At 36.7% G+C, this 27,152-nt stretch overlaps 1 protein-coding gene across 6 annotated transcripts in view; it reads left to right on the forward strand.

Moving 5' to 3' along the window:
• Nucleotides 1-27,152, forward strand: part of CACNA2D3 (calcium voltage-gated channel auxiliary subunit alpha2delta 3) — a 395,280-nt gene that overhangs the window by 336,965 nt on the left and 31,163 nt on the right. For 4 of the 6 annotated variants that reach the window (XR_006014815.1, XM_042020563.1, XM_042020540.1 and 1 more), the window contains 5 exons: nucleotides 13,384-13,488; nucleotides 15,495-15,556; nucleotides 17,122-17,166; nucleotides 20,494-20,556; nucleotides 23,097-23,167. Coding sequence is in view for 5 of the 6 variants with exons in the window: in XM_042020563.1 (XP_041876497.1) it covers nucleotides 13,384-13,488; nucleotides 15,495-15,556; nucleotides 17,122-17,166; nucleotides 20,494-20,556; nucleotides 23,097-23,167 (346 nt within the window). In the remaining variant the exon portion in view is untranslated. The remainder of the gene's footprint in view (nucleotides 1-13,383; nucleotides 13,489-15,494; nucleotides 15,557-17,121; nucleotides 17,167-20,493; nucleotides 20,557-23,096; nucleotides 23,168-27,152) is intronic. The other 2 variants (XM_042020551.1, XM_042020557.1) reach the window with 1 other exon arrangement.

Consider the following 27,152-nt stretch of genomic DNA (forward strand, 5'->3'; position numbering starts at 1 on the left):
CCTACTTCATTGATTCCTTTTGTGCTTTTAAGGCAAATTGTAGTAGTTCAGTAAAACTCACTGTTAAATGTTGGGAACTCCTGTGTTTATGGGCTCAAAAGGACTCTTTCTCTTTGCCCTAGTAGTTGCTTGAACACAGAAACTTGCAGAAGCAGTGATGACATTTGCTGCAGTAAAAAATCAAATAGTTAAACCTCTGTAATTCTTGCAACACTTTGGAAATATCCACAGGAGGCTTTTTTGGCTATTTTTTTTTCATTAATTTAGCAAGGTACTAAATAACCTGACATTAAAATTACGCAGCTGATAAACATTAAATACATAATTTTGGTGGATTTAAACAATCAGTAGAAATAGAAGTATTGTGTTGGATTGGGAGCAACGTGCTCAGCAGGTTTGGATTCAGGCTGTGATGGACCATTTCCCTTGGGTGATGTTTTGCTACAAGAGAAAAGAGCTGTAACTCCTGAAAGGATCACAATTGTCATGCAGCAGGTGGAGTGTGAAGGACCAGCTCCACTAAAATGTGCACATTCCCATACTGTGCTCTCCCCAGTACTGGTGTAGCAGCTGTAACCAGCAGAGCTCTGATCAGGATCGATGAATGTCCCTGTTTGTTGCTTACATTTCACAGGTGGAGTAGGGATATTGTAAACTTTTCCCATATGGCTCCAGTGAGCAAGAGCGACCCAAATACCTTTACCTGCTTCCACTGTTCTTCCTTTCAGTAGCAGATAGGTTTTACAAAGCAGTGCATGGTTTGCTGCTTTTCCAGTCTTTTGTTCTCTCTGGATTTCTGTGTCATCTCTACTGCTTGAACTGCTGCAGCTGCAGGCACCAACAGTCCTCTGACAGCATCCTAGAGATTCCATAGCATGGTGTTATCCTTTTCTCCCCCTCCACTTTTTAATCTGTCAGCAGGTTTTAAACACTAAGGATGTTTTAAAAATACCTTTTTTCTCCACAGAGTGTTTTAAATGGAGTAACAGGTTAAGTCAGGTATATAGATAGACTTCTCATCCCTCAGGTTTAGTTAGTTCTGCTGTTTTCAGACATGGTAAATCCCTGGGAAACTTAGCTGCTATACAGGATGATGCTTCTGTTTAGAATTTGTAAAATAGGCCACTGAGAGGACTTTTGTTTAAAAAATAAAAAGAAAATACTCTTTCAGAGGGAATTTTATTAATGAGAATTACAATACTGGAAAATCTGCTATAGATTAGTGAAGATCAGTAACAGTGTATCCAAATGGAACTGGTTGGATAATTAGATTCATTTAATAGGTACTGAAATTTAAACCTCTTGATCCCTCTGACGTAAACATAACTCTTAAAAGTTGTGGAACTTGATTCTAAAAGTTTAATGTGGGAGAGAAACACTGGGACAATGACTACAGGTTTCAGATACGCTGGGAGGAAACGTATTCAGGAGTTAAAAAACAGGCATTCAAATAAAGAAAAAAAATAAGAAAAAGAACAAGCCCCAAAAGTGTAGCTATGACATATAAAAAGAAGCTTTAATAAAACCCTGATTATGTAGGTGGCAGCTTATGTGAGCAGTATTGAAGCAACATGACTGGGATAACCAAGTGATAAGTAGGGGATAGTAAAGACTGAAATCATTAAGGAACATCATGCTTTCACTATTCTTACACTCTTTTTACCTGTTCTGTATCATGTCTGTTTTGGCTATCTGTTCTTCTGTATGCCTGTTTTGGTTTCTTATTTTCATGCTGAGAATCCCCAAAGATCCTCATTTTATGATTTCTCCTCTCATTAATAGAATTTTTTTTTCAATATTGATTACAATTTATAAGGTATATGCAGTGTATGATTGTCTTTTCTTGATTTGGTGAAAAGGAAAATTATTTACCGAGTTTTAACACATCTTTTAGGAGGATCATACTAAATGGCTGACAGGCTGTCCGCTAAGTAAGAGAGAAAATTTTTAGTAAGATTGGTATAAATTGTGAGGTCCTGACAGTCTTAACACTGAGCTATGCCTCGTTTTTGTTTGTACTACCTAAAGTTATTGCTAAACTTTTAACTGTGCCTTCTGTTTTACTGTCCCCTAAAGTGCTGAAGGATGAACTTTTTCTCAAGCATGTGCACTAGTTGAGAGGATAAAAATTTTAAAACATTTGGAGTGCTTGTGAGAAAATAAATTTTAAAAAAGTACAGCATAAAAGTAGATTATTATCTCTAAGTTTCGGACAACATTTAAATGTTGATCTCATCTTTTTGTCTTTCATGTTTATATCTCACTTCTGTATCAACACTGGGTGATGCTGAAGTATAGAGATAATGCTTATTATCATTTGATACAATGCCTTTTAATCCAAAACCACTTCTATTTTACTATTCTTTAATTTATGGTGGGATCTCAAAAGTACTCAACTTAGATGAGCTTTCTATGTCCATAAAGCTATAGCTGTCTTAAGCAAAAAGGGCGTGTTTTCATCTTTATTTGCTTTTATTTCCTTCTGCAGTCTGTTTTTTCAGAGCATAATGGCAGGCCTGAGCTTGGTTACTCATATATTGGCAGAGATTTTTTATCCTTTTCCCTTTTCAAAATGACAGTGTCCATTTTCTCTTGTCTCTGTGTTTCAGCAGAGTTAGAATGGATGAATTCAAAGAACAGCACTTTTGAGTTCTCTCTTCTTAAAGTGCTCTTTGGGAGATGTGGGCTAGCTGCTTTTAGGAGGTGAAGTTATGCATCATGTGCCTACTTCAGTAAAATAATAATTTCCATACCTTGAGGGTTTTTTGTGTCATTAAGATCTTAAATGGTTTTCACTAGTTACTGCTACAAGCTTCTGTTCTATAAACTGGTTAGAAAGAAGGAAGAGCAGAACACTCTGTAATTTGTAGTTTGTGATGATTTGGAGATGTTATGTTCAAACATGGGCACTTAAGTGAACATTTGTATTTCAAGCAATTGTAGTACAGGCTTTTCCTTGGATTCTAAACACTCTCTCTACTTTTCTACGTGCCATCAGCTGGTCATACTTTTATGTAGTCCCTTTCTTAGCTTTGGAGTTAAGGGATACCTGTTTTAGAACTTCTGCAGACTTTCTTAAGTTGAAAATGTGAAAAAGTTTTGTGAAAGAATTAAGTTACCTAATGCTTGATTTTCTGTAATACTTTGTCCAAATGGAACTTGGGGTGAAATAAGTCATGTAGAACCACATTTCGGTTGTGTCATAGTACAGTGCAGATTTAAATTTAAAAAGTAAAAAGCCTTGTTTATCTCCAGTCCTCTTCACTGTATTGTCACAGCACTTTTGCTAAGGTGTGTCTTGCAGCTTTAAGTATTCCTAATTAGGATTTTGGGCCTGGTTCTTCTCCTAAAATCTTAGGGAAATGTATCATTAAACTCAGCAGAGATAAGATCAAGTATAATTTCCCCCTTTCCATCAACAAAGGATTTGAACTGCAAGTGTGAGCACAGCACATCCTTTCTGGTGTTCTGAATAAGAATATTATAAAATGGTGAACAAAATAGATGACTCAAAGTTTCAAAACCTTTTACACCTTTTTGGACAGATAATGGCACCTTGTCAGACTTGGGTTTCTAGTGCTCTTGTTAGGTTAAACTTGTGGGGAAAAAAGTCACTCTGAAGAGTTTAGTTCCTATTTATAGGATATCTTTAGACCAGGAACAGCCCTAAGCCTTCAGTGCTTCAGACCCTGGACCCACCTTGTCTTCATAGGCAGATGTTCTCTGATGGAAGTGTTACAGAAGTCCAGATTCCGTGGGATAATTTCCTTATATATTAATATTATAAAACATGAGCAATGTTGTCATTTTATAAAGGAGATTATTTTATACATAGAAGACCAGTTAACACATTTTAAGCAATGGCAGTGCTGATATTTCCTGTCTTTCAGAGATGGGCTGAACAATGGAGGGTTTCCCATGGTAGAAGCATTGCTGTAAACATTTCTTCTGGTAATGTAATTAGGAAGTATTGGCTCCAGTTAATGTAACTTAAACAAAACCTGTTGTCCTCGGCAAACCTGTTAAACAGGCATAGCCTTGTCTTAAAAGAAAAGAGGGACATATAATGTTTCCGTGGAAACTCAGTTAAAATTCTGATTTGTGGATATGAGCATAATCAGCACTACAATCTAAACTCATTGAATTAAATGAAAAAGAGTCTTAGTTGTGAAGTCAACACAGTATAAAATATCTCTACACATGCAAGAGCCAGAGCCTCCCACCCCTATAGATGCTTTCTATTTGCACTTTAAAACAAAATAAAGCAGGGAAATTTGTGCAAGGCCCTTCTCTTTTTGCCTTCTATGGCCATTTGTGCAATTTTTAACACAAAAATGGATATAAGAATATAAAATAAATCTGTTTAAATATACTTTATTGGAGTTTGTTATAATTTGCTGTATCGCTAATGTGTGGTTTTGATTTCCTTTTCTTTTAAATGAAAGTAAGAAGAGTTGTTCCTTTAGTGTAGGACATATCAGCCCTGTACTGTGAGAGAATGGAGAATATACTGTTTGCTTCCATTATAGATGTGCTGAGAAGATTTATAAATTCTGGAAAAAACCTCTAGCATCCCTTTGTAAAACAGCAGAAAAACATGGAATTGATTGAATTGGTGCTAATTAGAAAATTAAATATGTTTTATAAATGTGTTATAGCAGAACTTCCAGGAGAACCTTTGCCATTTAGAAATGTCTACATTTTGGAAAGTGGTATTTCAAAGTTATTTTGATGCCTAGGAAGGTGATAGAGACTTCAGAATAACATTTACTGGTGGCAGTGTGAAATAAGTGCTTCTGGAAAGCCCATCAGAGTCAGCCTGAACAGCTATAAAAACTTTCCTTGTAAGTCAATAATAGGCTTGACTCTACAACAGCACAATCTCGGGAAAGTCCTGCCAAAAGTCCTCTCTTTGAGCAGAGTTTTGAGGGGTTTTTTTGTGTTCTCCAGAGCTCCATTCTGGAAGGGGCTTCATGTTCTTTTCCTGTGCTGGGCATCCCTTAACTCTCACAGACTCCAGTGAGCACTCAGCAGTGCTCAACACCTTCCAGGGAAAAGCCCCAGCTGAATTTGCACCTACAAGGCAATGTATTAGAAAAAGAAGCTATTTTGCATGATAAATCCTTAGTTTAATGTATAATCAGACAGCTCTCTTTGAGAAACCTTCCCGATTCATTTCAAAGTTATTACATTAAAGAGGATTACATTTGGTGCCCATTATATTGATTTCACCTCAAAACTTACCAATTTATACTTCTAAAATATGCCTTAAGGCTGTACTGACAGCTAAATCCTACTAATCATTAGTATATAAATTGTAATAGACTACTTGTTGAAGCATCTGGATAGCAGTTTATATGAAGTAAGTATGGTCCATTTGTACTTTTATTGTGAAAATCACATCAGCACTTACACTATTTCCAGAAGTTAATAACTCACCCAGAGAAGTTCACTTATGGCCATAAATTGGCACACAGATCTCAGGCAATGCAGACATTTTATTAAAAAGTTTGAAAGTCTGACAGTGCCTTTTAATTTTATCAGTCTCAACATTTTTTGAAAGCCTTATTTCTTTGGGTTTTTTTTTTTCTTGATGTATCAATTAAAAACATTTATTAAGTTTGTATTTGGTCATAAGTTAGTCAATATCTTGTTCTTTGTATTTTGTGGCTTTAAGGAGGTGATTTAATCTCTGTCTAATGAAGCAAATAAGCTCTTGGCTAATTTTCAGCAACATGAAAACACCTCTTAATACGTGAATAGTCACCAGATCAGACCTTAGCAACCATTCCTGCTGACACCTCTGCAGGCTTATGTAGCAATTCTGAAGATGTTGACTTCTTATTATTCCTGAAATCTGGTAAGTAGACAAGTAAAATAAAAAGCTGTCACCCCACCTCTGATTGCTTGGCCTCTTGGATGACATTAGCTGTTTTTCAGTTCATGGGCATGAACTTCTGCACATTAGATGAAGCAAAAGATAAATTATTCTCCCCAATACAGGTCATTGCTAAGAGGTATAGTTAACATTTCTTGGCAATCTTTCAAAATCGTGGCAATAAAATGTTCTTATGAAATAAAGTTAAGTAAACGTGAAAATGTTCAGATTACAGCCACTGTTAACCCATAGTTTCAGAAACTGACTTTCAAGTGAAATGTATGTAATACACTGAGCACATCTTGAAAGATGGTATTTCTTTTTACTTAAGACATAAAAACTAGGAGAGTATGAAAAAGAAGAAAATTTATATTTCAGTACACTGAAAAATCTCAGTGTTATTAATTTAAGATTGCTTTCTATTCCTGACATGGTTTAAACCTCCAGTTCAGGAGATTCCAAGAATGCTAGTTTATAGCTCAAATGTTAGCTCCTACTTCTGTAGAACAAATAGGCAACTGTGTTCTTTTCTACACAGAAAAGAATTAAATTTTATTAAATTTTATTTAAGAAAAATACATTTTTGATCCAAAAATGGAAAATGGAAAAAAGCAGACAAATCTGGTTTTGCAGATAATACTCTTCATGGAAAAGTTTAACATCTATATCTTTTGCTCTTACTGTTTTTTTAAATTGTTCAGTAAAAGACACAAAAATAAATCAGTTTGCGAGTCCACCAGTGCTATTTTCCTTGTACTTGCAACTGCAGAATACCATGGTACTACTCAATATCAAACACATAAAAATATGGGCACTGAGTGTTTCAGACACTTAACTCTTTTGTACTTTTTTAAAACTATAGATTACCACCATGTGGTTAAACAGCAAAACCATGGTTAAATAAAGTATCTTAGAAAAATAAAAACATGAGAACTATTTTGGAGCATTACACCAAACATTTGACTTATAAATCATCCAGCAGATATGGTGTTGAAAGGCTGGAGACTTTTATTTGTTATGAGGCCCTTCTGATGTATTATTTGACTTCAAGTACATGACTCGAATTTTCAGTAATTCAAAGTAATTTGCTAATCACAGTATAGCACAAAGAGTTTGTAGAGATTGTCACTATTATTATGATTATTACTCAGTAAATAAGAGATCCAAGACTTACTTCCAGTTGATGTGGTTTGATAAAATGTCAGGGTTTCCTCATTCGATGTCCCAAGCCCGGTTTGACTGATGGGATTTCATATATCCATAGACCTTGTATGGACACAGGTCCCCCATGACAGCAGGAGAGAGGGAGTGGCTGGTGGTCAGTGTGTTCTGTAGGCAGGAAGAGTTGGATTCAGCCAGTTCCCTCTCCCTGCAAGGATTGGTACCAGCAGAATCTGCATGTCTTGGGCCCCAGGTCTGTGGTAGGGGGCGTTGAACTGTCAGGAGACAAACTGGACAGAGAAATCCCTCATCAGTTCATTATGCAGTGGATGCCATAATATTTATCTTTAATGTCTTGTCCAAAGTATTCTGTGTCTGGAAGTAGGAACACTTGTACCCATTCTGCTATGACAGGATTTCAGTTTGGGAGGTGCAAGCCACTTTGGGAATAGTGAGAGGAGCTTTGCCCATGTCTGAGATCAGCCTTCTCACAATGCTGAGAAATACAGAAACAGATTTTTTTTTTTTTTTTTTTTTGCTAGCATGCTTAGGTAGTAGCCAGAATCAAGTCTGCAAATAAAATATGATCAAGGCTTGAACGTGTTGTGTTTTAGTTACAAGTGGAAGCAGAAAGTCTTATATATCCTAAGAGAATCTGGTCACAGTTTCTAAGAGTTCAGACAAATATCCTAATTTCTGGCTGTTTGTCTGGACTTTGAGCCTCTTAGGGTTCCTTAATTGCCAACTTGAAACCACAGCCTCTTGGCTGAGATGGAAAGGTGCTCTGGCTATGCTGCTCTAAACTAGGACCTCAGCTGTGAGAAGTAAGGCTTTTTCTGAGAACTTGACAAATCCTGGATCTTCCCTAAAGATTTATAAAAGTGTTTACAAATACATACTGTTCCTACTTTTCGTTTCAGTCATGGGTTGTACTTGAATAGCAAGAAAACCCTATGAAACTAAAAAATGGTTAGGGAGTTATAAAAATACTCTCACTGCTTCATTATTTCAGCATTACTGTGGTCAGGTTTCAATCTTCACATGCTTCCTATACCATTGGAATTCAGCATTATTTGTCATTGCTGTGGCCATGCTAGGAGGTGCTGGAAGAAAGTTGAAGGCTAATAGGAATTCATAAAAGTTCTGCCACCAGCACAGTTTCCTCTGTGATGGTTCTTGCCTTCTTTCTGCAGGCTGCTGAAGCTTCCTGAGGCTAAAAGTAGTACTACTCAGCTTTCTTCTTTTTTTTTTCTTTTTAATTTTTTTTAGATTCCTTTCTTTTTGTTTTTGGTAATGGAATGAGCCAGGTGTCAGGCATTTTCTAAGAGTCACAGGGAGGATCCTCCAGACACCAGACAGGGCTGAGCTGTGCCCTGCCTCACCCTCTTCAAACTGGGCCATCTAAGCCACTCCTTTATGCTATCAATGTACTCCTTGTACTCCTCAGGAACAAGGCACCTATCTTTCCAGCAAAGTGCACTTATTGTAATTTGGCATGCCAAGGGGTTACCTTCCTCCAGGCTTATGGGAGGTTTGTTTTAGGGTTTTTGGGGTTTTTTTTTAAAGTTACAGATGGATTTTCAAGTACCTCCCTCAAGCTGTTCTCCTGGTACACAGAGTTTATCACGGGGTAAATGAGCAGAATTCTGTGGAGCCCTTTGTCACAGTGTTGGCAGCACATCAGCTGCTGTCCTGCAAAGTTTGGAACACAGGATGATGATCTGAACAATAATTTACAGATAACCTGTTTCCCTCCAAGATCCTCTCTGAAGACTCCTGAAAAGGCAATGGACTTCCAGTCACCAGTGTCTATATTTTTTTATGTTTTCACTCAATTTATATCCTTTTTGCGTTTCCTCCTGCTCCTGCTGCTACTTCATTAGTCCTCCAGAAGGAGGATGTGTGTCAGGGAGTCAGAGGGAGTCTGGTTTATGATGATGTTCACAGACTGCCCACCACAGTTCAGTTTGTCAGGGCTTGGCTGCAAACCAAGCCCTTCAGCTTTCCCTGGTGGTTTGAGTTTGGATGAACTTCGGCCTCCCAGCAATCATCATCCTGCTCCCCTTTCAGTTTGGCCTCACATCAAGTTCCCAGCATCTCCTCCCTTTCTGCTTGAGCTTGGCCTCCAGGAAACACCATTTGCCACTGCCTTCCCTCTGTCTTGGGAGTTTCCATGCACACAACAGCTTTCCCCACTAATTCTAAAAATCTTCTGGAAGACAGTAGCAGGTTTGAGGTTCAGGAGTAAAGAGGCAGAATTTCAGCTTTCCACCACCCATTTAAGAAGAATTGACTCTTTCACATTCTGCATCACAATAGCTCTGATGAAGGAAGCAGTCTTTGTCTTGCTAAATCTTATGACATGTTCAAACTCCCATAAAAACCCAATCATTAAATAGGACTTAAAAATATCTGTGTATGGGCAGTCATTCCATTTATTCGATGACAAAAAGAGAAAGGTAAGATACCATAAATAATACAAGATGTTTTTTCCTGGTTATTGTCCAGAATCCAAAACTAGATGATATTTTCCACTTTGAGATATTATTTTACATTCTATCGGGCTCTGCAGCTCAAACTGAGGTAGAAAAGGTAAGTGCACATTTACATGGATTTCAAAGGATTTAATAATAAAATATTTGTAAAGTATTAAAATCATTGAAGAGTACTTAAATATGCAATAGACATACTGTGGAGTTAAGCAAGAATGTTCCATGTCAGGAAAACAAAAAAGAAAGTTGTCAGAACATTAGAAATTGTCCCCGAGTTAAATAATAAGCTGTAAGGAAACCACAACACGAGACAACACATTGCAGAGGACAGTTCCTGAAAAATAATAACATCTTATCAAAATGCATAACAGATACCTTATTTTTGCTGGAGTAGGAATTAGGCTTTATCATAAGAAAACCAGAAGAAAGTGCATAACTGCTCAATAGTTTGTCCCATCTTTTTGTCAATTTTGCTCTTTTACCGTAGGCTGCCAACAACAGTTCATTATGAGGATGGCTGGTATCACCACCCAGGATTGAGACTGCCTGATGCTTTCAAGCATAAGCTTGTATTTTCAGTATATAAGAAAAACAGCCACACTTAAACAGTTAGGATAATTGGGGTTTTTGGGGATGTTTCCATCAGGGTCAGTCATTCCAGGTGATAAAATCAATAATTTTTTCATGTTATAATGTAATTCTGAAGATATTGTCTTTGAAGAGAGGAACTGAAAACAACAACCAGCGGTGAGAGGAGGAAGGTATAGATAAAAGGGGAAAGATCACTGAGAAGGAAACTGAATGAAGTGTGAAGTTTGGAAAGGTGAGACTGCATTTTACTGTGTGAGTGAACTGAACCAGGGATTAGAAGCAGTTTGGGAAGTGCCCAATTCACAAATGCTTGTTCACATTTTTATACATCCTGCATGTGATTTGAGAATGACTGTCACTGAGAGTACAGCTATGTTGGGGGATACCAGAGCATAACTTTGTTACTTATTACCTAAAGATATTATTGGCAGAAAGTTCCTGTTGGAATACCTCTAGTTTGTTAGCTAAGAGTTCTTGGAATTGAGGGAAGAAAAATACCTAGATTTTATTCTTAATCATTCTACATAAAACACCTATTTTTATAAGTTTTTGATCATCTTTAGTGGTGGGAGTCTTGTATTAATCTGTATTGGCTGTTCTTTACAGTTATGGTGTTTACATTTCAGGGTTGTGCACTGGGGTGTAGCAGAGTCAGTGTCTCCTTCTTTGCCTGAGCTAAACACTGAAGACAGATTTTGAACTGAAACAGATTTAGTGTATAAATAGAAGTGCAAACAACTTTTTAAAAAGTATTAAAGTGTGTTCTGGATAGCATGTAGTTGTATTTTAAAAGATGATAAATCAGAGTTAATACTAGTAGGGAAAAAGAAGAGCATCTTAAAGAGCCTGAGCTCAATACACAGAGGTGACACAGATTGAAAAATAATCCTGCTACAAGTCTCTATCCAAGATTTCTTATTTTGAAGCCAAGTTAAACCTCATTTAAGATAATTCCATCGGAAACAGGAGGCCAAAATGTCCTTAAGATTTTAGGCATCTTTTATGTATGTGAAAGAGCCTTAACCTCTACTGTATTCTGTGGGAAAAGGAATGGAGACCTTAAGGCATTTTTGTAACCTTGTTGATCTAGTGTTTATTATATACAGTGTCATAGTGTATAGGTATTTCAGAGAATGGAAATCCCTTTAGCTTTTGCTGCTTTTTCCTATAATTGTGTATTGGGAATCCATTTGTCAGGTTTATAGGGAGACTCAGCTCCTCTCTTGCCTGAAATAAATCAGTCTAATCTATTTTCCTCTCTCAAATTTTAAGTAGGAAATTATTCTTTTTACTTAGAACCTAAGAAGGATTCTAATTCTTTGCACAGAAGTAATTTGTCGAGGAAGGATTTCCTTATCTTTCTGTCTATTTACTTAACCATGGAGATTGAAATGAACATAAGCAATCCTGATCTATTCCGAGTAGTGATTTGTTTTCCTTCATGTTTGCCTCGATACTAAGCAGCCCTGAGCCATGTAGCATTTGAGAACTGCCCAATACTTCCATCCTGAAAGCAACCCTCTGAGAGAGTAAAATATTACCTTCAGCCATGGAATCGATGCATAAGGAAATTACTTATTTAGCAATAATTATCACTGAGCCAAGAGTTTAACTTTGTCGTTCTCAACCATCTGTTATTTCATAGGGTCTGCACTACAAAAATAGCAGCCACTTTATTAAACAGAGGGAGGAAATCTCAGGGAGTTAATAACTGTTTTCCATAGGCAGAATTAAAGGTATTTATTTGAATCACCTAAGTAAATTTGCTAATGTGATTAAAACAAAAAATTGGATTTGCAACATTTGTTTGAAGTGACACATTTTGTGTTACATAACACAAAATACCCCTCCATCAGTTCCCATCAATTCTTCTCCTGCCTGCCCTCCTGCAGCTCCAGCCCATTCTCCTCTGTGACATTAGAGAAAAGGCAGCAGTGAACACAAAACTCATTTTTTCCTGGCTGAAGACAAACAATTTTTATCCTTTGGCCATTTTGGTTGAACCAAGCCTGGAAATGTGGAAGAATACCTTATACTTTGAAATGTATGTTCCACACAAAGCTCAGTTAGAGTTTTTGTTATTTGTGGCAGTTACCTGGGTACTTTCCTGACCAATATGTAGAAAAATTTCAGTGCAATTATAGCTTTTTAATCTAAACCTCTGTGGTAGCTGTTACACCCAGAAGGCTAAACTATGAATTAGTGACATGGGAGACATAATTTTGAAATTCTCCTGTTTCCTTTTCTCCCCACATGTAGCCAGTTTGTAAAACATAGATTTAAATATTGGGTGGCTTGGAGCACAGATATTTTATTCTGAAGTTCTCAAGTGCTGAAGGATTAGGGATTTCTCAGGAGAATATATAGGCTCAAAAACCTTTTGAAGTATATTTGAATAGCTCTTATGGCATTAAATGACCAGACAAAAAAAAAGTCATCTTCTAGTCACAAAGTTCTTGAAAAGCTCAGGAGGGAAAAGCCTGCAAAAGTGCTTTAGAATCACATGAGGAGTTGAAAAGAAAATTATTTTCCTATACATTAACAGTTAATTCTTTCAAATCTAGAGGCATTCAAACAATTTTTAGCTGAATTTTAGGAACTATTAGTAATTTTCATTTAGGAATATATTTTGTAGAATACAGAATATTTAGAAGCTACTCATTCTGTGACAGGGAAGAATTCTGCAGGGAACAATGTGTAAATAAGACAAAACTGTGAGATTAATATCTCATATTAAGATAGAAGTCTCAAAAAAATTGCCTCATTCTAAAACTGCCTTCATGATGCCATGTTTATGAGATGTATTCTCTTCTCCTGTCCTGCAAGCACAGGTACAGATCATAGAATCATGTAGATGGGAAAAGACCCTTTAGATCATCAAGCCCAACTGTAAATCAAGTCCAGCCATCATGTAGTTGACATCATGTAGTAGTTCATTATTTAATCCTAAGTAAAAGGATTTCAGAACTCTAATTGAGGAATTACTTCACAATGGGAATACATTAAAATGTTGCTGTTGTAACATTGTATTGCCTTTTACCCTCTTCAATAGCACTGTACCTCAGAGATTAAAGATACAGCTCTTTACAAAGTTAGAGAAATAAACTGGTTTGGTTTTGTTTTGTTTTTTAAAGGTAGGTAATAACTAAATTGATAATGCCTGGACCTTCACTTTCTGCACAAATTACTGCTGAAACTGTGGAATCTGCTCAAGTGGGAGCAAGCCCAATATTCCTCTCTGTCTTTTACTTTCCCTCACAGTCTGTCCAAGAAAGCATCAAAATCTTAGAGCTGGTACTCTGAAACCAAGCCTGCAGCTGCCTCTTCTCATCCTCATGAAGAGGGATGCTCTGCATTTCATAGAAAGTAATCTCAGCATTTCATCTCTTGTTATGCTGCAGCATTCCATTGTGACTCAGTGAACATGGAATCTTTTGCAGATCAACTTTGCTGTAATTATCTTGTTACTGATTCAGATTGTGATGTGTGGTAGGTTTTGTACAGGACACAGAAAACTTTCAGTGCATATTGACTTTCTATGTCTGTAAGGAGGGTTCTGAGCTGTAAAGTTACTGCTTTTCTACAAAACATTTATACTTAAATCAGAATCATAAGACAATTTAGAGTGGGAGGGACCTCCTGAGCTCATCTAGTCCAAAATCCTGCTCAAATTTGTATACACATATTATTTTGTTGGAGGATAACAAGAGTTTTAACATTTTAATTAATGTTTATGATACTTTCATTAATTATCATTAACAGTTTTCAAGAACAATAGTTTTCTGGGTGCTGCTGTCTCTAACAGTGTGAACCCCAAAGGGCTGACCTTACCAGGACCTTAAATGAACAATATCTAAGTACAGTCCACACATCTCTGCCTGTTACAAGCACACAAGATTGGCCTTTCCCATGCTGACACAGCATCCAGAAGTGGTGTGGTTTCCTTGTGGAAAGTTCCTGAAAGCCTGTGTGTGTTTTGCCTGCATTTCCGAAAAAGCAGGCAGGATGTGCTAGGAATGAACCCAAAGGCAAGCAATAGATGAAGCAAACTTGTGCTGCATGGCTGTCAGAGAGCATTTTCTTATGGACGCTCATATTAATTCCTAGATAATGTATCTGGAGACAGTCTCCTCTGGTGTTCATTCAGAAGGAAAGCTGGATTTCTCTACTTTCATAAGCACACAATCCATAAGTTAGAGATAGCAGAAAAATATTTATAGCCTGCTCTATTAAGAAAATTCTTTATGTAATTTCACATCCCTCTGTATCAGTTCATTACACATTTCATTTCACATACTTTTCTCTACCTGCTAACACAAAATGAAATATGTACATGACATCAGTGTGTGTGCATTTGCAAAAGCAAGTACCAATAATGTAAATGTAAATATGTTTTTAAACTATTCCTGCTGTAGACCCTAGAGGAGGAATGAAGAAATGAAATTTTATTCAGTTTTCCAAAACAACTTCTTTTTTTTTTTTTTGAGGCTTTGTTTTTTAAAGAAACATGATTTTGCTAGGCATTAGATCTTCAGACTTTTAAAGCTTTTTGAATTCTCTCTGTTTAGGAAGATGAAACCAGAAGAATCAACTGCTTTTGGATCTTCTGCAAACCTCAGTGCATTATGTTGCTCTTCAATAGAAACAGTGATAGGAACATCAGACTAGGCTGGAAGAAAGGTTCACTGATATTTGGAAAAACATAATCCCACCTGAGATTATGATAAATATATAATTTAAACCAGTAGTATCTTGAATAATTATTTCATAAAATTGCAATCCATTATAATTAATATAATTTTTTAAAAAAAATTATACCCAGTAATATTTGCCAGATATTTTCCTTTAACAGAATTATACATAATACTCTTACCTTCGATTTTTTCAAATACATTTTTAATGCTTCTTGTGTTCCACTGATAATTTATGGATTAAATGACCTCAAAATAGTCATCACTTGAAATGTTAACCAACATTTTCATGTTGTTTCAGCAAATCTTCATGGGTTTCAGCAGAAAACACATTGTGAGGGTTCCCTACAGCTGTTATATTGGTTCTAGGAAAACATAAATGAGATTGGTGTGAACATAAATATGTTCAGCTTGTGGTTCTTTGATATTAATTATGGAGACATGCAATTTGGATGATTTTTTCTTTTTTTGCCATGTGTATTCTTCACATTATACAAGCAGCATCTTTCTGTTTAAATGGTTTAAAATATGACTGTGGTTTCATCAGTTTAGTTAGTTGTGGTTTTTTATTTTAGGGCTTAACTTTTCATTATGAAACCTTTTCTTTCTAACTAATTTTAAAGAATTATTTTGAAGGAATTAAGCATGTTGAGTTTATTTATTTATATTTTCCTTTCCCAGCTGTAGGTATCCAGATGAAACTTGAATTTTTCCAGCGGAAATTTTGGACTGCAAGCAGACAGGTATATTTTAAACTGAATTTTTCTTTATCATTGAATCCACAACAAATTTTTAACTGGGGAAGTGATGATCTTGTCACAAGCAAACCATTGTAAAGAAATAATGTATTGGAAGACATGTTCTTCTGGTTTTACATTCAGGTTCACCATTACAGAAAAGGAGAATTCAGTGGTGAACAAGAGTTGCTTGATTTTTGGAAATGTGCTGGTTTGGCCAAATTTAGAAATATATCCTGTGAGCGAAGGCAGGGTACAAACCATCCCTCCCCCACCAGGTTCGGGAAAAAATCTTCTTCCTCGCAGGAAAGTGAAAGAGATAAAAACTATTTCTTTAACAAACACAAAGGAAAAGGAAAATAATGCTAAATAATAAAATCTCTCACTGTGGAGAAAAACCTGGGAAAATGTTAGAGTTGTACCTTTGTCTCCCTCCTCCTTGGAGCTGGGGCTTGGCCCAGGGCCAGGCCCTCTGTGCTCGGTGGAAAGTCCTCCCGATGTGTTCTGATGTTGAAACAGTCCAGCAGAGAAGAAGGGAAAAAAATCGGAGTCCCAGGAAAACCAAGTTCAACTCTCCTGAGGAAAAGGAGCTGAAAAACCTGGCCCAAAGCTGCCTGGAAAGCAGCAAGCCAGGTGCTTCCCTCCGCTCTCCCTCTCCTGCCCCGGCTGGATGCCGAGAGCCGTCTCTGTCTCGTCTCTGTCTCTGTGTCCTCGAAAAACACAAAAACAAACTGCAAAACTGTTTTGAAAGTTTTGTTGGGTTTTTTCTCTCCCCCCTCTCAGCCTCAGTTTAAAGAGATAGAAAGGCATAAAACTAATTTCTGGGCATAGGGCAGCGATAGGGAATACAACAGCAAGTCACCCCAAGACAGGAAAAAATTAAAAAGTTTATTAATTTTAGGCCCTAATACATAAAGAGTTAATTTGCTGGCATGTGGTTTTTCTCTCTTATAAAAAGTGTAATCAGTAAAAAAAAGTGTGGTATTTGTTTCCAGTGATAGCAGAATCATGACTGTTCACTCAGGTTTTCTCTCTAACACTCAGTAACTGTGTGATCACATAGATTAATTAACAAAATCACATTACTGAATCATGGTTGGCACTCACAGTCTTCAATAAACTTAACCTAAACCATTCAGGGATAGAATTTTTACTCACTGAAGAGGATAATAAGGTACTTTCTAAAGATTAGGAGATGCCATCCCTAGTCTGAGAATCGATTGGAACTGTGCTATTACAGAGAATAAACCCTGACCCACCCCTATTGGAGAATCACCTCTCATCCATGAATGGTCTCAAAGATTCTAGAGTACGGAGGAGATTGTGCAGCTTAAAGCAGTGGAAATTGTCACAGTGTGAATGAACCCTTTCTCTGCCAAGAGGAACAGAACATGTTGGGTGAACAATTCAAAAGTTTGCTAGTCATTTTTAGAATTAATTTAGATAAAGATGTAATCAATATCAACTCCTTTAAAATTTTGCTCATATGAATTTATAAAATGTTTTATTTTGTAATCATCAAATGAGGACTGAAAGCTTTTTATTGATTTTTTTTTTTGTATCATCTTTAGTGTGCATCTCTCGACGGCAGATGTGCTATAAGTTGTGATGATGAAGTAAGTAATTAACAGGTTTTTTCCCATGTATACCTCTACTGCAGTAGAAGATAAAGTTGATGAATTTAATTTGTACATTATGATCTTTTGATGTAATTTGGAATCACCTTGTAAATATTACACTATTTAGATAGTGAGACTTTTGTTATGCCTGTCACAGATACCCACTGAATTACAAGGTTGACTCCAGTACCTCAAACACGTGTTGCAATAATTTCTGCTTTGTGAGTCCAGTTTGGGAAATAATTTGAAGATGTGCCAAGGCATTTGTTTACCACTTTATTGTTAATGACAAAAAAAAAAAAAAACCCCACTAGCAGTTTAAAGTCTTCAGCTGGACACCAGCAGGAGCCATATAACCATACGTAGAAATTTAGTAAGAGCATGAACACTGCTGATTTAGAGATTCCAGACTTTCTCTTAATGACAAAACACATTGTTGGTAGGATTCAAACAAATATCACAGCTCCTCTGGTGAGTCTGTTAACTTTCACAGCTTCTCTCAATGGCAAGGAAATATCTGCTGAACGTTTATGGTATAAATTAAAAGTAAACACGAAGACATTAATGTCAATTGAATGGCACAATAGTCAATAAATATTAATGACTACTAATAGTAATATATTAATTGTAAGTATAATTAATTAAAAATAAAGGGAATTAAATAAAGTGTGTGATATCTTTGATCCTATAATAGAGACAACCTATTAATTGAAAATACTTTCTTTTCTTGAGAGCTTTGAATTTGCTCATTTTTTCTTGTTTTCTTGATGCCTCACATTTTATTTTAATGTTCTGTTTTCTTTCTTTTTCATTTTTGGTTTCTTAACCCAAGTTACATTCCATTACTGTTATTGAATACTGGAGCTGTGAAAAATACATAAAGGACTTGAACTGGATCAAAGTTACTGTAATTCAGATGTGTTCTCAGACCTCAGTTAACATTCTTGCTGTGTTTATTCTGGACTTCATGCCTATGGTTTTACAAGCTCAGGGACTCTCCACCTATGGAACGTTCCCCTTGAAATCTGAAATTCACTGAACTTGAACCTTTGGCCAAACGTGAGCATAGTTCACTTCCAATACCTGTGAAACATTGTGAATTAGACCTCTTTTATACAGCTCTAGCCTATGCAAATGCTATTATCCCACGCATTAATCTTGTATCAGAAATCTGTTTGAGATTTGCTAATAGCGAGTGAATGCACCCTGCTGCCCTTTGTCAGTGCTAGAGATAAATTACAAGCTGTTTCTTTAGCACAGTGATGAATACTGAAGGTTATTTATCTTGCTGGCAAGTGGTGAATGAACAGTCCTGAATGAATATTTTTTTTTCCTAGTTAATATTTCTGAAATGGATTGAAATAGAAACCCTCTTATCTTCACATTCCACAAAAAGTATATAGATTCCATTTATTGCATTATGCCTGTTTCCAATAGCATTGCTAAAAAATTAGTAACTTTTAAAGTTCTGAACCATGCTAGGGAATGACTAAATCTTAGAGATTTGAGATGTGGCCACTAATTCTTGAATCGAGCCAGTATTTTCCCAACAGCATATAAGCCATAAACTATGAAATTAAGCCTACACTTTTTCTTGTCCAGCATGACTTCTTCTATTTATTTTCTATTCCATGGAGAAATATTGTTTCTAAAGGAGTATCTTTAGATTAATCTTTCATGCGTGAGGACTGCAAATATGTATCTTCGAAAGATCTCTGTGTTGACTTAGTTCCTCTCCTCATCCAGTCAGTGGGAGGTTTCTGGTTGGCTTTGGGGAGAGCAGTGTTGTGCTGTTAGAGCCTCCTTCTGAAATTCCATCCTTCACACACCATTGAGGTTAAGGAGCTGCCTCTTTTGAGTGCATCAGCTCTGCTCAGTTCTTTGCCAGCATCATCAGCTTTTCACATTGCATTTGCCAACTTTGGGCTTTCTAGCAGATCAAAGGTTGAAAACGAGTTGTTTCAACTTCCTTTTTGACAGGTTTTCTGTCACTGAGGGTGCTTGTAGCTTGGGTTCTCCTATTAGAATGAATATCCTGCATTTGCATTAGGGAATGATGATCTTTCTGAACTTTTGCCTGATTTCAGCTTTTTTTTTTTTTTTAAAAAAATCTACTTCAAGCCAGCATTTGTGCAAATCTCTCCTCTTCTTTGGCCCCACAGAACTGTACTAATATGTGGTCAGAATGAGAATCAGGCACATCTAAGCATCTTGGGAAATATCAGACTGCATTTTTGCCTCTTGCACAGCTACTACTGTATGGGGCTGATTTCCTCCCTAAAACAGCACAGAGATTTTGCTGGATGTGTAGTGTAGCAGAAAGCATCTTTTGTCATATTTCTGTACAACCCATTTGCAGCAGGAAGGGTTTCAAATTAAAAACAAAGCCTGGAGGATTCCTATATTGGCAGACATTCCACTTATTTTTTCCTTTTTCACAAATGTCATCGAAAATTCAATAACCAAGAGTAAAAATGTTTGCTGATTTAGACCAAAAATAGAAACACAATAAAGATTTAACACTGAGATAGGTATTTGGCAATGCTGAGGAGAAACTGAGTTATATAAGGGTTTCAGGGTTTGAGTTGAACCTTATGTTTAAACTCTGAAGTGCAGTAATTAAAACTTTGCCTGTAGCAAGTAATTCCGTGAGGTTAAAACGGTGCATGTGTGTGTGGAGGGAAGCACTGATTTGGCTTTACCTTGTTTTATACAGTTCAGACGTCTGACCTACGAAAAGCTAACAGTCCTACCTCTAAATCCAGTTCCCAATTAAAAATACAATTTGAAAAGCTTTAGGAGACCTGTGGGGCCTCTTTTACAGAAGTTTCTGGTCCCATCCCCCAATGAACAAATTAAAAAATATTACCTGGTCCCCTGTTGGTTCTGCAGGCTGACACTGTGTTTTCATTAATACATCGTTAGGGTAATGACATTGTGCTGATGTTTTTCTCCAAACACAGGAGAAGCCATCAGGAACACCAAAGTTCTGTGCCTTTGCAAACTTTGTTATAAGGAAAACCTTTAAGAACAGATTATAAAAACACAGGCTCTTGTTTTTTATGTTTGTTTGTAATTGTCTTGTTAGTAATTATCCTCCTATTCTGTACACATCTTTGTTTTGTTTTGCATGAAAAAAATGCATACAAATTAAATTGGATAATATCCCATAAGTCAAGTCTGCACTCACTTAGAATTTATGTAAAACCCTATAACAACCTGAAGCTTTTACCCATTTAGAATTGTCTTAGAAGTAAAGTATATAATTAACTTATTGCTGTATCCTAACATCAAAAATTAAAATAGCGTTTTATTATTTTTCAGACAATCAACTGTTACCTAATAGATAACAATGGATTTATTTTAGTATCTGAAGACTATCAACAGGTAAGATTTTTCTTGAGTCTTCTCATGTAATATCTTAATCTAAAATTACTTTTTTTTAAAATAGGCCACCATCTGAAAATGGTAAGGAATTAGTAACACGAAATATAAAAAAAAATTCCTTCTACAAAGAATATAAGTTTTTTTCTCACAAGAGCTCAGTTTCTGTCTCCCATTGGAGCAGTGTCTATTCTTAAACTCATAAACGTTCTCTTAAAGACCTTTCTCACTACAGAAGTGTCTGTCTTCTGTAAGAGGCTTTTACTCTAAGAAAAAAAAATTTCTCTGTGCCATTTTTATCACATGGAAAGTTTGGGAAGGGAGGAGGGGAGGACCCAGAGCTTTTACATTCAATCTTGAGATAATGAGATTTTACAGAGATGTTGGCTGAGAAGTTTGTTTTCTGAAGGGGATTACAGTCATTGAAGGACTAAAACTAAGCACTCAGCATCACAATGGAGAGGACAAGAAATAAGATTATCACAGAATCACAGAATGTTTTTCTTAGTCCTGCAAACCTTATGAAGGAGCCATCACCATTCTCACTAACTGTTGCCTGAAAACTGCTGGGATGGTGCCCCAGTCATGCCAGAATTGTCTGAAGTTGAATTGTTTTTATGTGTTAGGATTGTGAAGCCACACTCCCTATCTGAATTAGATAGGATTGGCATTACCAAAGAAATACACTCGTTATGGAATGATCTTGATGCACTTAAAACATGTTTGTCTCATTGTTTCCCCTTTTGTTGTTGTTACTATTTACAGGTGCAGAGCTGTGATTTGTGTCAGTGATTTGTGTCAGTGATTTGCTGGTTCATATCTGGCTATGGCCAATAAATATTAGGAAGAGATGTTTCTTTTTGTAGTTACCTGATAGAAGCCTTTACATATACCTGTGAATAGTTTGGACAACTGTTGCACCAGAACTAGGCTAGAAATGTGTTCTGACCTGTTTTGTTAGTTAAATGAATCTAAGAGGGACAGCAGAGAAGTCTCTAGGGTTATATAAATCTATGATAAGTTTACAATAGTATATGTCTATTTTATACATGTAGTGTGTATACAGTCCATTGTGGATAGAGAAGGGGTAGGGAAGTGGGATGATGCCTTATCAATTCCTGACCTATCTGGGGTTGATTCTGCACTGTTTTTATATCAGCTTTCCAAACATGACCTGAGCTGCTCCAAGAATCAGGCTTTTGGGGCAAAGTAATTCTTCTGAATTGCAACTAAATCCTTATGTACTAAAAAGCCAACGATAACCCGGGTGTGACTGCTTTGGGGGAGAACTAGCATTTACAAAGGGAGCTTTTGTGGAGAGAACTGTCACTGAAATATCTTCATAAGACTGGTGCACAACTTGATAAATCAGATTTATTACTATCTAAGGTTATATGAGGCATTTATGGTTTGGAATTTCTTGACGTTGCCTGCCTCTCCAATCATTAGGGTAATCTTTCTTCATCAGTCAGCCATGGCTATTGAAGCTGGTATTTTTATTCATGTTCCTTGTGTTTCTAGGAGACTCAACATACCCATATGTTTTGGAAAATGTTCCAAGATTCCCCTGAGGAAAGAAAAAAAAAAAGGCAGTACTTGCCTTTTAGGTGAAGGAATGCCTTTTTTTAGCTAGGGCTGTAACTTTTCTGCCTGCAAACTCCCAGGTGCATACTTGAGGTCAGCTAAGTTCCTTGTAATGGAATTGGGGTTTAGTTCTTACAAAACCTATGGAATCCATGCAATTTGAGAGTGTAGTGCCCTTTCCCCCTCATAAATTGTGGGATTTCTCCCTTTAAACAATGAAGAGAAATATTCAATCCTTCTGGGAGCTGAGGATCTAAAATAAAACAGGTCTTCCCAAGGTAGAAAAGTGCTATACTTGCAAGATTTTCCACTGTCACATGAATGGCTGCAGATGACAGAGCCACTTCCGTCCTGCGGACCAAATTCATAACAGCAATGTTTGTTTCCTCAACAGAGATTTATTTTTATTAGTCCACAAGTACTGAATAGGGACAAAATGAGTAATTCATCAGGCTGAGTGGTTTTAAGCATGAAATGACTCTGAATGGAGTTAAAATTTATAGGATTGATGAAATGTACTGTTCCAGCTCCTTAAACAGGTCATGCAGGAATTATAAACAACGCTTTTTAATGACTGTTTATGAAATCCTCTCACAACCTGTTTATATATTTTTTGAGAAACATTTTAATCACAAGAGTTTGTGATCAGATTAGTGCGTTTTCTTTACAAGCTTTAGTTTTGAATGGCTTTTGTTTTTCTGATATTAGATGTTATATAAGGTACCTCAATATATTGTTTAAGGTCTCACATCTGCTCAGGGGTAATAATATAATCCCAACAACTTGCCCTTACTGGGAAGTCCTCTTCAGATTTTATGTAGTAGCAGTCCTGAAAACCTGTCTATGTAACTGTCAAAGCCACTCATCAGATCCTAGAATATGCCAGTTTAAATTGCATCCAGTGGTTTTTTTTGCATGTATCTACGCTTTTGGTAATTCCTTGCATTTTCCCCTTACAGACTGGTTACTTTTTTGGGGAGGTTGAAGGGGCTGTAATGAACAAGTTACTAACAATGGGCTCTTTTAAGAGGTAAGAATTAACATTTTATCTCTTAAAAATGTTTTAACAAAAAAATTAAAGTCATGTAGAAGAAAGCCAAGAGTGGTGGTGTGGCTGGATTGTCATCTGTGCCTCATTTCTGTACACTCTGACTGTAACTTGGTTCCACACACAGCAAATATTGACAGTATTGGAGTCAGCCTACCATGAGTTTCTTATTAAAAGAATGGTTTATTTGACTACAATGTTAAAATTGAGTCTCTTTCCTCTTCCCACTGGGCTCAGGTGGAGAAGGGATTGGGCCACATCCACTACTGAGCAGTTTTAAACAGCTCTAAAGCAAGACATAGATGCCACATTATCATTTTGACCTGTAAAAAGTTGGAGATTGCTCGACCTAGACAGTGCAAAATGCCCTGCTGTTGAAGGGAAAGTGTGTTCTCCCAGTAATCCATCTCCATTCACATGCTAACTTATCTTTGAACATTATCTTTGTGACTATTGACCTGGTCTTAGTTATCACAATGACATTAAAAAATAACCGTGATTTTATGTGTTATCCTTTGAAATAAATTATGCCATCTGGGGAATTAAGAAAAATCTTTTCCCTTTAATCTATAACTAACCACTGGAGTCTTCATGGCTTTCATGTGGTCTAAGAACTGTTCTGTACCTCTTTGTCCACCTACAGAACAAGAAAACTGCTGATAATATATTTTATACTTTTGCTTTTTATTTTTCTGTGCATTTCTAGTATGAATAAAAAGACATATTACTGATTCCATCAATCAAGGTTTATTTATTACCTGTGAGGGTGTGTACAGAGGCTCCCTGAACAGGTGGTTCATGGGCTTGCTTGGTAAATCAGCTCCCTTAAAGGCAGAAAGCTTTCTGTGCTGCTTCTGTGCATGATAGCTGAGTACTGCTCCCAGTAAATGACTGACCTGAAATGTAAGGATCTACCACTCATGCAATCATCCCCAATCCTAGTTTTCCAAAGGTGGCAACTTTTTTGCATTTAGCACCACATTTTTAACATATGCTGTAGAAGGAATTGAAGCAATACCTGTTTATGGACTGGGTTTGGCAATGAAAGGATCTGCTTATACAAGAGATGAAGCATTTTATTTAATCCAAAGGACAACACACAGTCACAACGAAGACATAATGTTTTAACTTGTTCCAATTTGTTTTGTTCTGCCCAGCAAAGAATTTCAAACAGAACTTCTACTCAGTGATTGACAGTGGTGGGCACCACCAGTGAGAAAACAGGCATAGCTTGAGAGTTCCATCTAAAATGCAGTGGGTGGCTCTTTGGAGTGGGCCATTGGTAAGGATTTTGCTGGTCTTGGACTTCATGATTAGAGATAATAAGCTCAGTACAACTGAGCTGCATACTAAGGGAAGTGTAAACACGAGTCAATTATTCAACCATGATAAACTGACCACTGCAAATCAGTTAAAGATGGGAGAGGATCAAAGTGGAGTAATTGCAAGTGAGCAACTTCCTGTACAGCAGATAGCAGCAGCAAAAAAACCCTATCTTTGAGCTGTGTTAGATGAAGCCTTTAAATAAATTATTCCAACAATATGAAGAAGAAATCTTTGCTGGTTCTCATGAAAAATAATCAGGCACTTTTACAATATTTTTAAGATTATTTATTTGTCTGGGTGGGGGTTGTGTTTTGTTTTTCCAAAATTTATTTATATGAAATAAGAAGAAAATAAAAAGAGTGCTTGCTGCAGTGGTGAGGTCTGTCACCAGGACCATTTCCCTGAGAGCACAGTGTGGGCATTGCATACATTGCACTTGTCATTGCTGCTCTTACCATGGAGACAAAGCAGAGAGCGAGCTCTGTTCGTTGCATTTCATTCCGATAATACCCAGAGCCAGCCTTTCTTGCAATTTGCTTCTTACATGGCATGCACTGTCCAACAGGTGAATTTTATGACCCTGCCCTGTTTGAGCTGGTCGGGCTCCCTTTTTGGTGAGTTTAGAAGGTTCTGTGGTGCCTGATCTTCCCTGCAGAAGAGTTTGCTGGCAACTCCAGTGGAGATGGGAGTCTGCACTTCCAGTGATCTGAGTGGCAGTGGCAGTATGTGCTCTCACCTCATGATTCCTGCCAGCTTCCAGGCTCTGCATCCACAAAAGGAATGAAATAACTCTTTGACTGTTCTCCCAACTACCACAAATTTGGAGTGATATAGAAGTGCTTTGTAGGATTGAGATGGAAGTGCTAAACAAAAGGGGGCTGTTTGCTGCTGACTATATTTCTTTTCAACCTGCAGCAGGATGAAATTCAATTTTTGTGTTCGCTGTTTATTTTTTAAAGGGAACTTAAATACCTCCTTCCCTCCTCAATTTCTTTAAACTCAGTACTTCTTTTGAATAATGTGTGCATATGTATGTATGTATATTTTCTTAGTTTATGGGGTTTATAATTAGGGAGAAAAATTATATCAGTGCCTGCACAGCAACGTGACATGCTCTATGATTTCATTTAGCAAAATTATGTTTATCTTATACCTTAAGTATTGCACACAGTTAAATAATTTAAATATGATTTAAATGTATTATTAAATAAATTAGGATGTGCTTACGGAAAAGTATCTGCTTCACATAACTTAGAAAAGTTTCTTTATGGTTTTCTCGGCACTTTGTTTAAATAAAAACAGTGAAAAAAAATCAACAGCTCAAACCATGAAAATCTAAAAAGCCAACACTAACATCAGGAAAATTAAGGGCTATCAAAGCAATGAGATCCCTAAAGAAATAAACATAATAAATCTGTAAGAGAAAATGAAACATCTCTTGCCTTCAAAACAGTTTCACCCTTTCCAGTAGGAGGAAAACTAAGCAATCTATATGACAAATACGGAAGCAGCATCATTTCCATTTCCTCTTACAGTTCTCTTTCCACCAGGCATCCTCTTGCATAGAAGAGTCTAGGCATTGGTATTTAGTATTTAGTAATTTTGTAATTATGGTATTTGGCAATATTGGTATTTGATCATGCTGTCAGGATGTATGACTGAAGTGGCACACCCCTGAAATGCAGCTCTCCCAGGTGCTAAGGTTCACTCTGTCAAGTTCTTGTTGTTCTGAGAGTTTCTCTTGTTTCTCATTTTCTTGTAGTGCAGATCCTTCACCTGTGCTCTCCACATGGACACAGAGGCAGACTTTCATCTCTCTGTCTTGATTTGGTTCATAAGCAAAACCTAGCAAGTGTTTTGCCCCCAGGTTATGTGTATAAAAGAAATTCAGGATTTTGTTCTTCTCCTAGCAAGTAGTTTAGTAAATTCCTAAAGCCAAATCATGAGAACAGTAACTAGTTGCTCAACAACGAGACACAATTTTCACTGAGGCAGATCAGCCTCCAAATGAAGGATATTTTTCTATTTTGGCCAGTCTTTCTTATTTAAACATTTTATTAAGATATTCTTAAAATTTGTTTGTGCTAACAAGATTTAAAATTTGTGTTTATTTTCATGTGGATTTTTACACTCTTGGACTTGGCTGCCTATTAATTGGGCATACTGTACGTGTATGCTTTGGAGAAGATCAGTGATAGCCTAAAAGAACATTTGAAATTGCAGTTATTGGACTTGGTTTTGGACAAATTGTCATTACCAACAAGTTTTTGGGCTTCTTTTTGGCATTTACTAAATGTGCATCTGGTACCTGCACACTAAAACTCCCACATTGCTGTGGGGTATGTTTGCTGCTCCTATTTTGTTTGTGTGATATCTAAAATTAATGTGTTAAATCTGAGTTTTAGGCATTGCTTGACTTTATGACTCCGTAAATATTACTTTTAATGCTGTGTATTCATATACAGAATCAGTTTATACACTTAAGGAGAAACACAGGCATATGTGCTACATAAATGAGTTCTCATTCCATAGTCTGTAAATACAGGTTGAGTTGTAGTTTTTATACGTGTTATTCCTTGAGAACCTTGGCAATTGGGAGTAGCTGAGCAATAAAAGCAAAGATACGTGATGACAAGTTTGT

This window comes from Corvus kubaryi, unplaced genomic scaffold (assembly GCF_017639235.1).
Source record: "Corvus kubaryi isolate FWS band 111438036 unplaced genomic scaffold, C.kubaryi_AGA036_p1.0 124, whole genome shotgun sequence".
Taxonomy (NCBI): domain Eukaryota; kingdom Metazoa; phylum Chordata; class Aves; order Passeriformes; family Corvidae; genus Corvus; species Corvus kubaryi.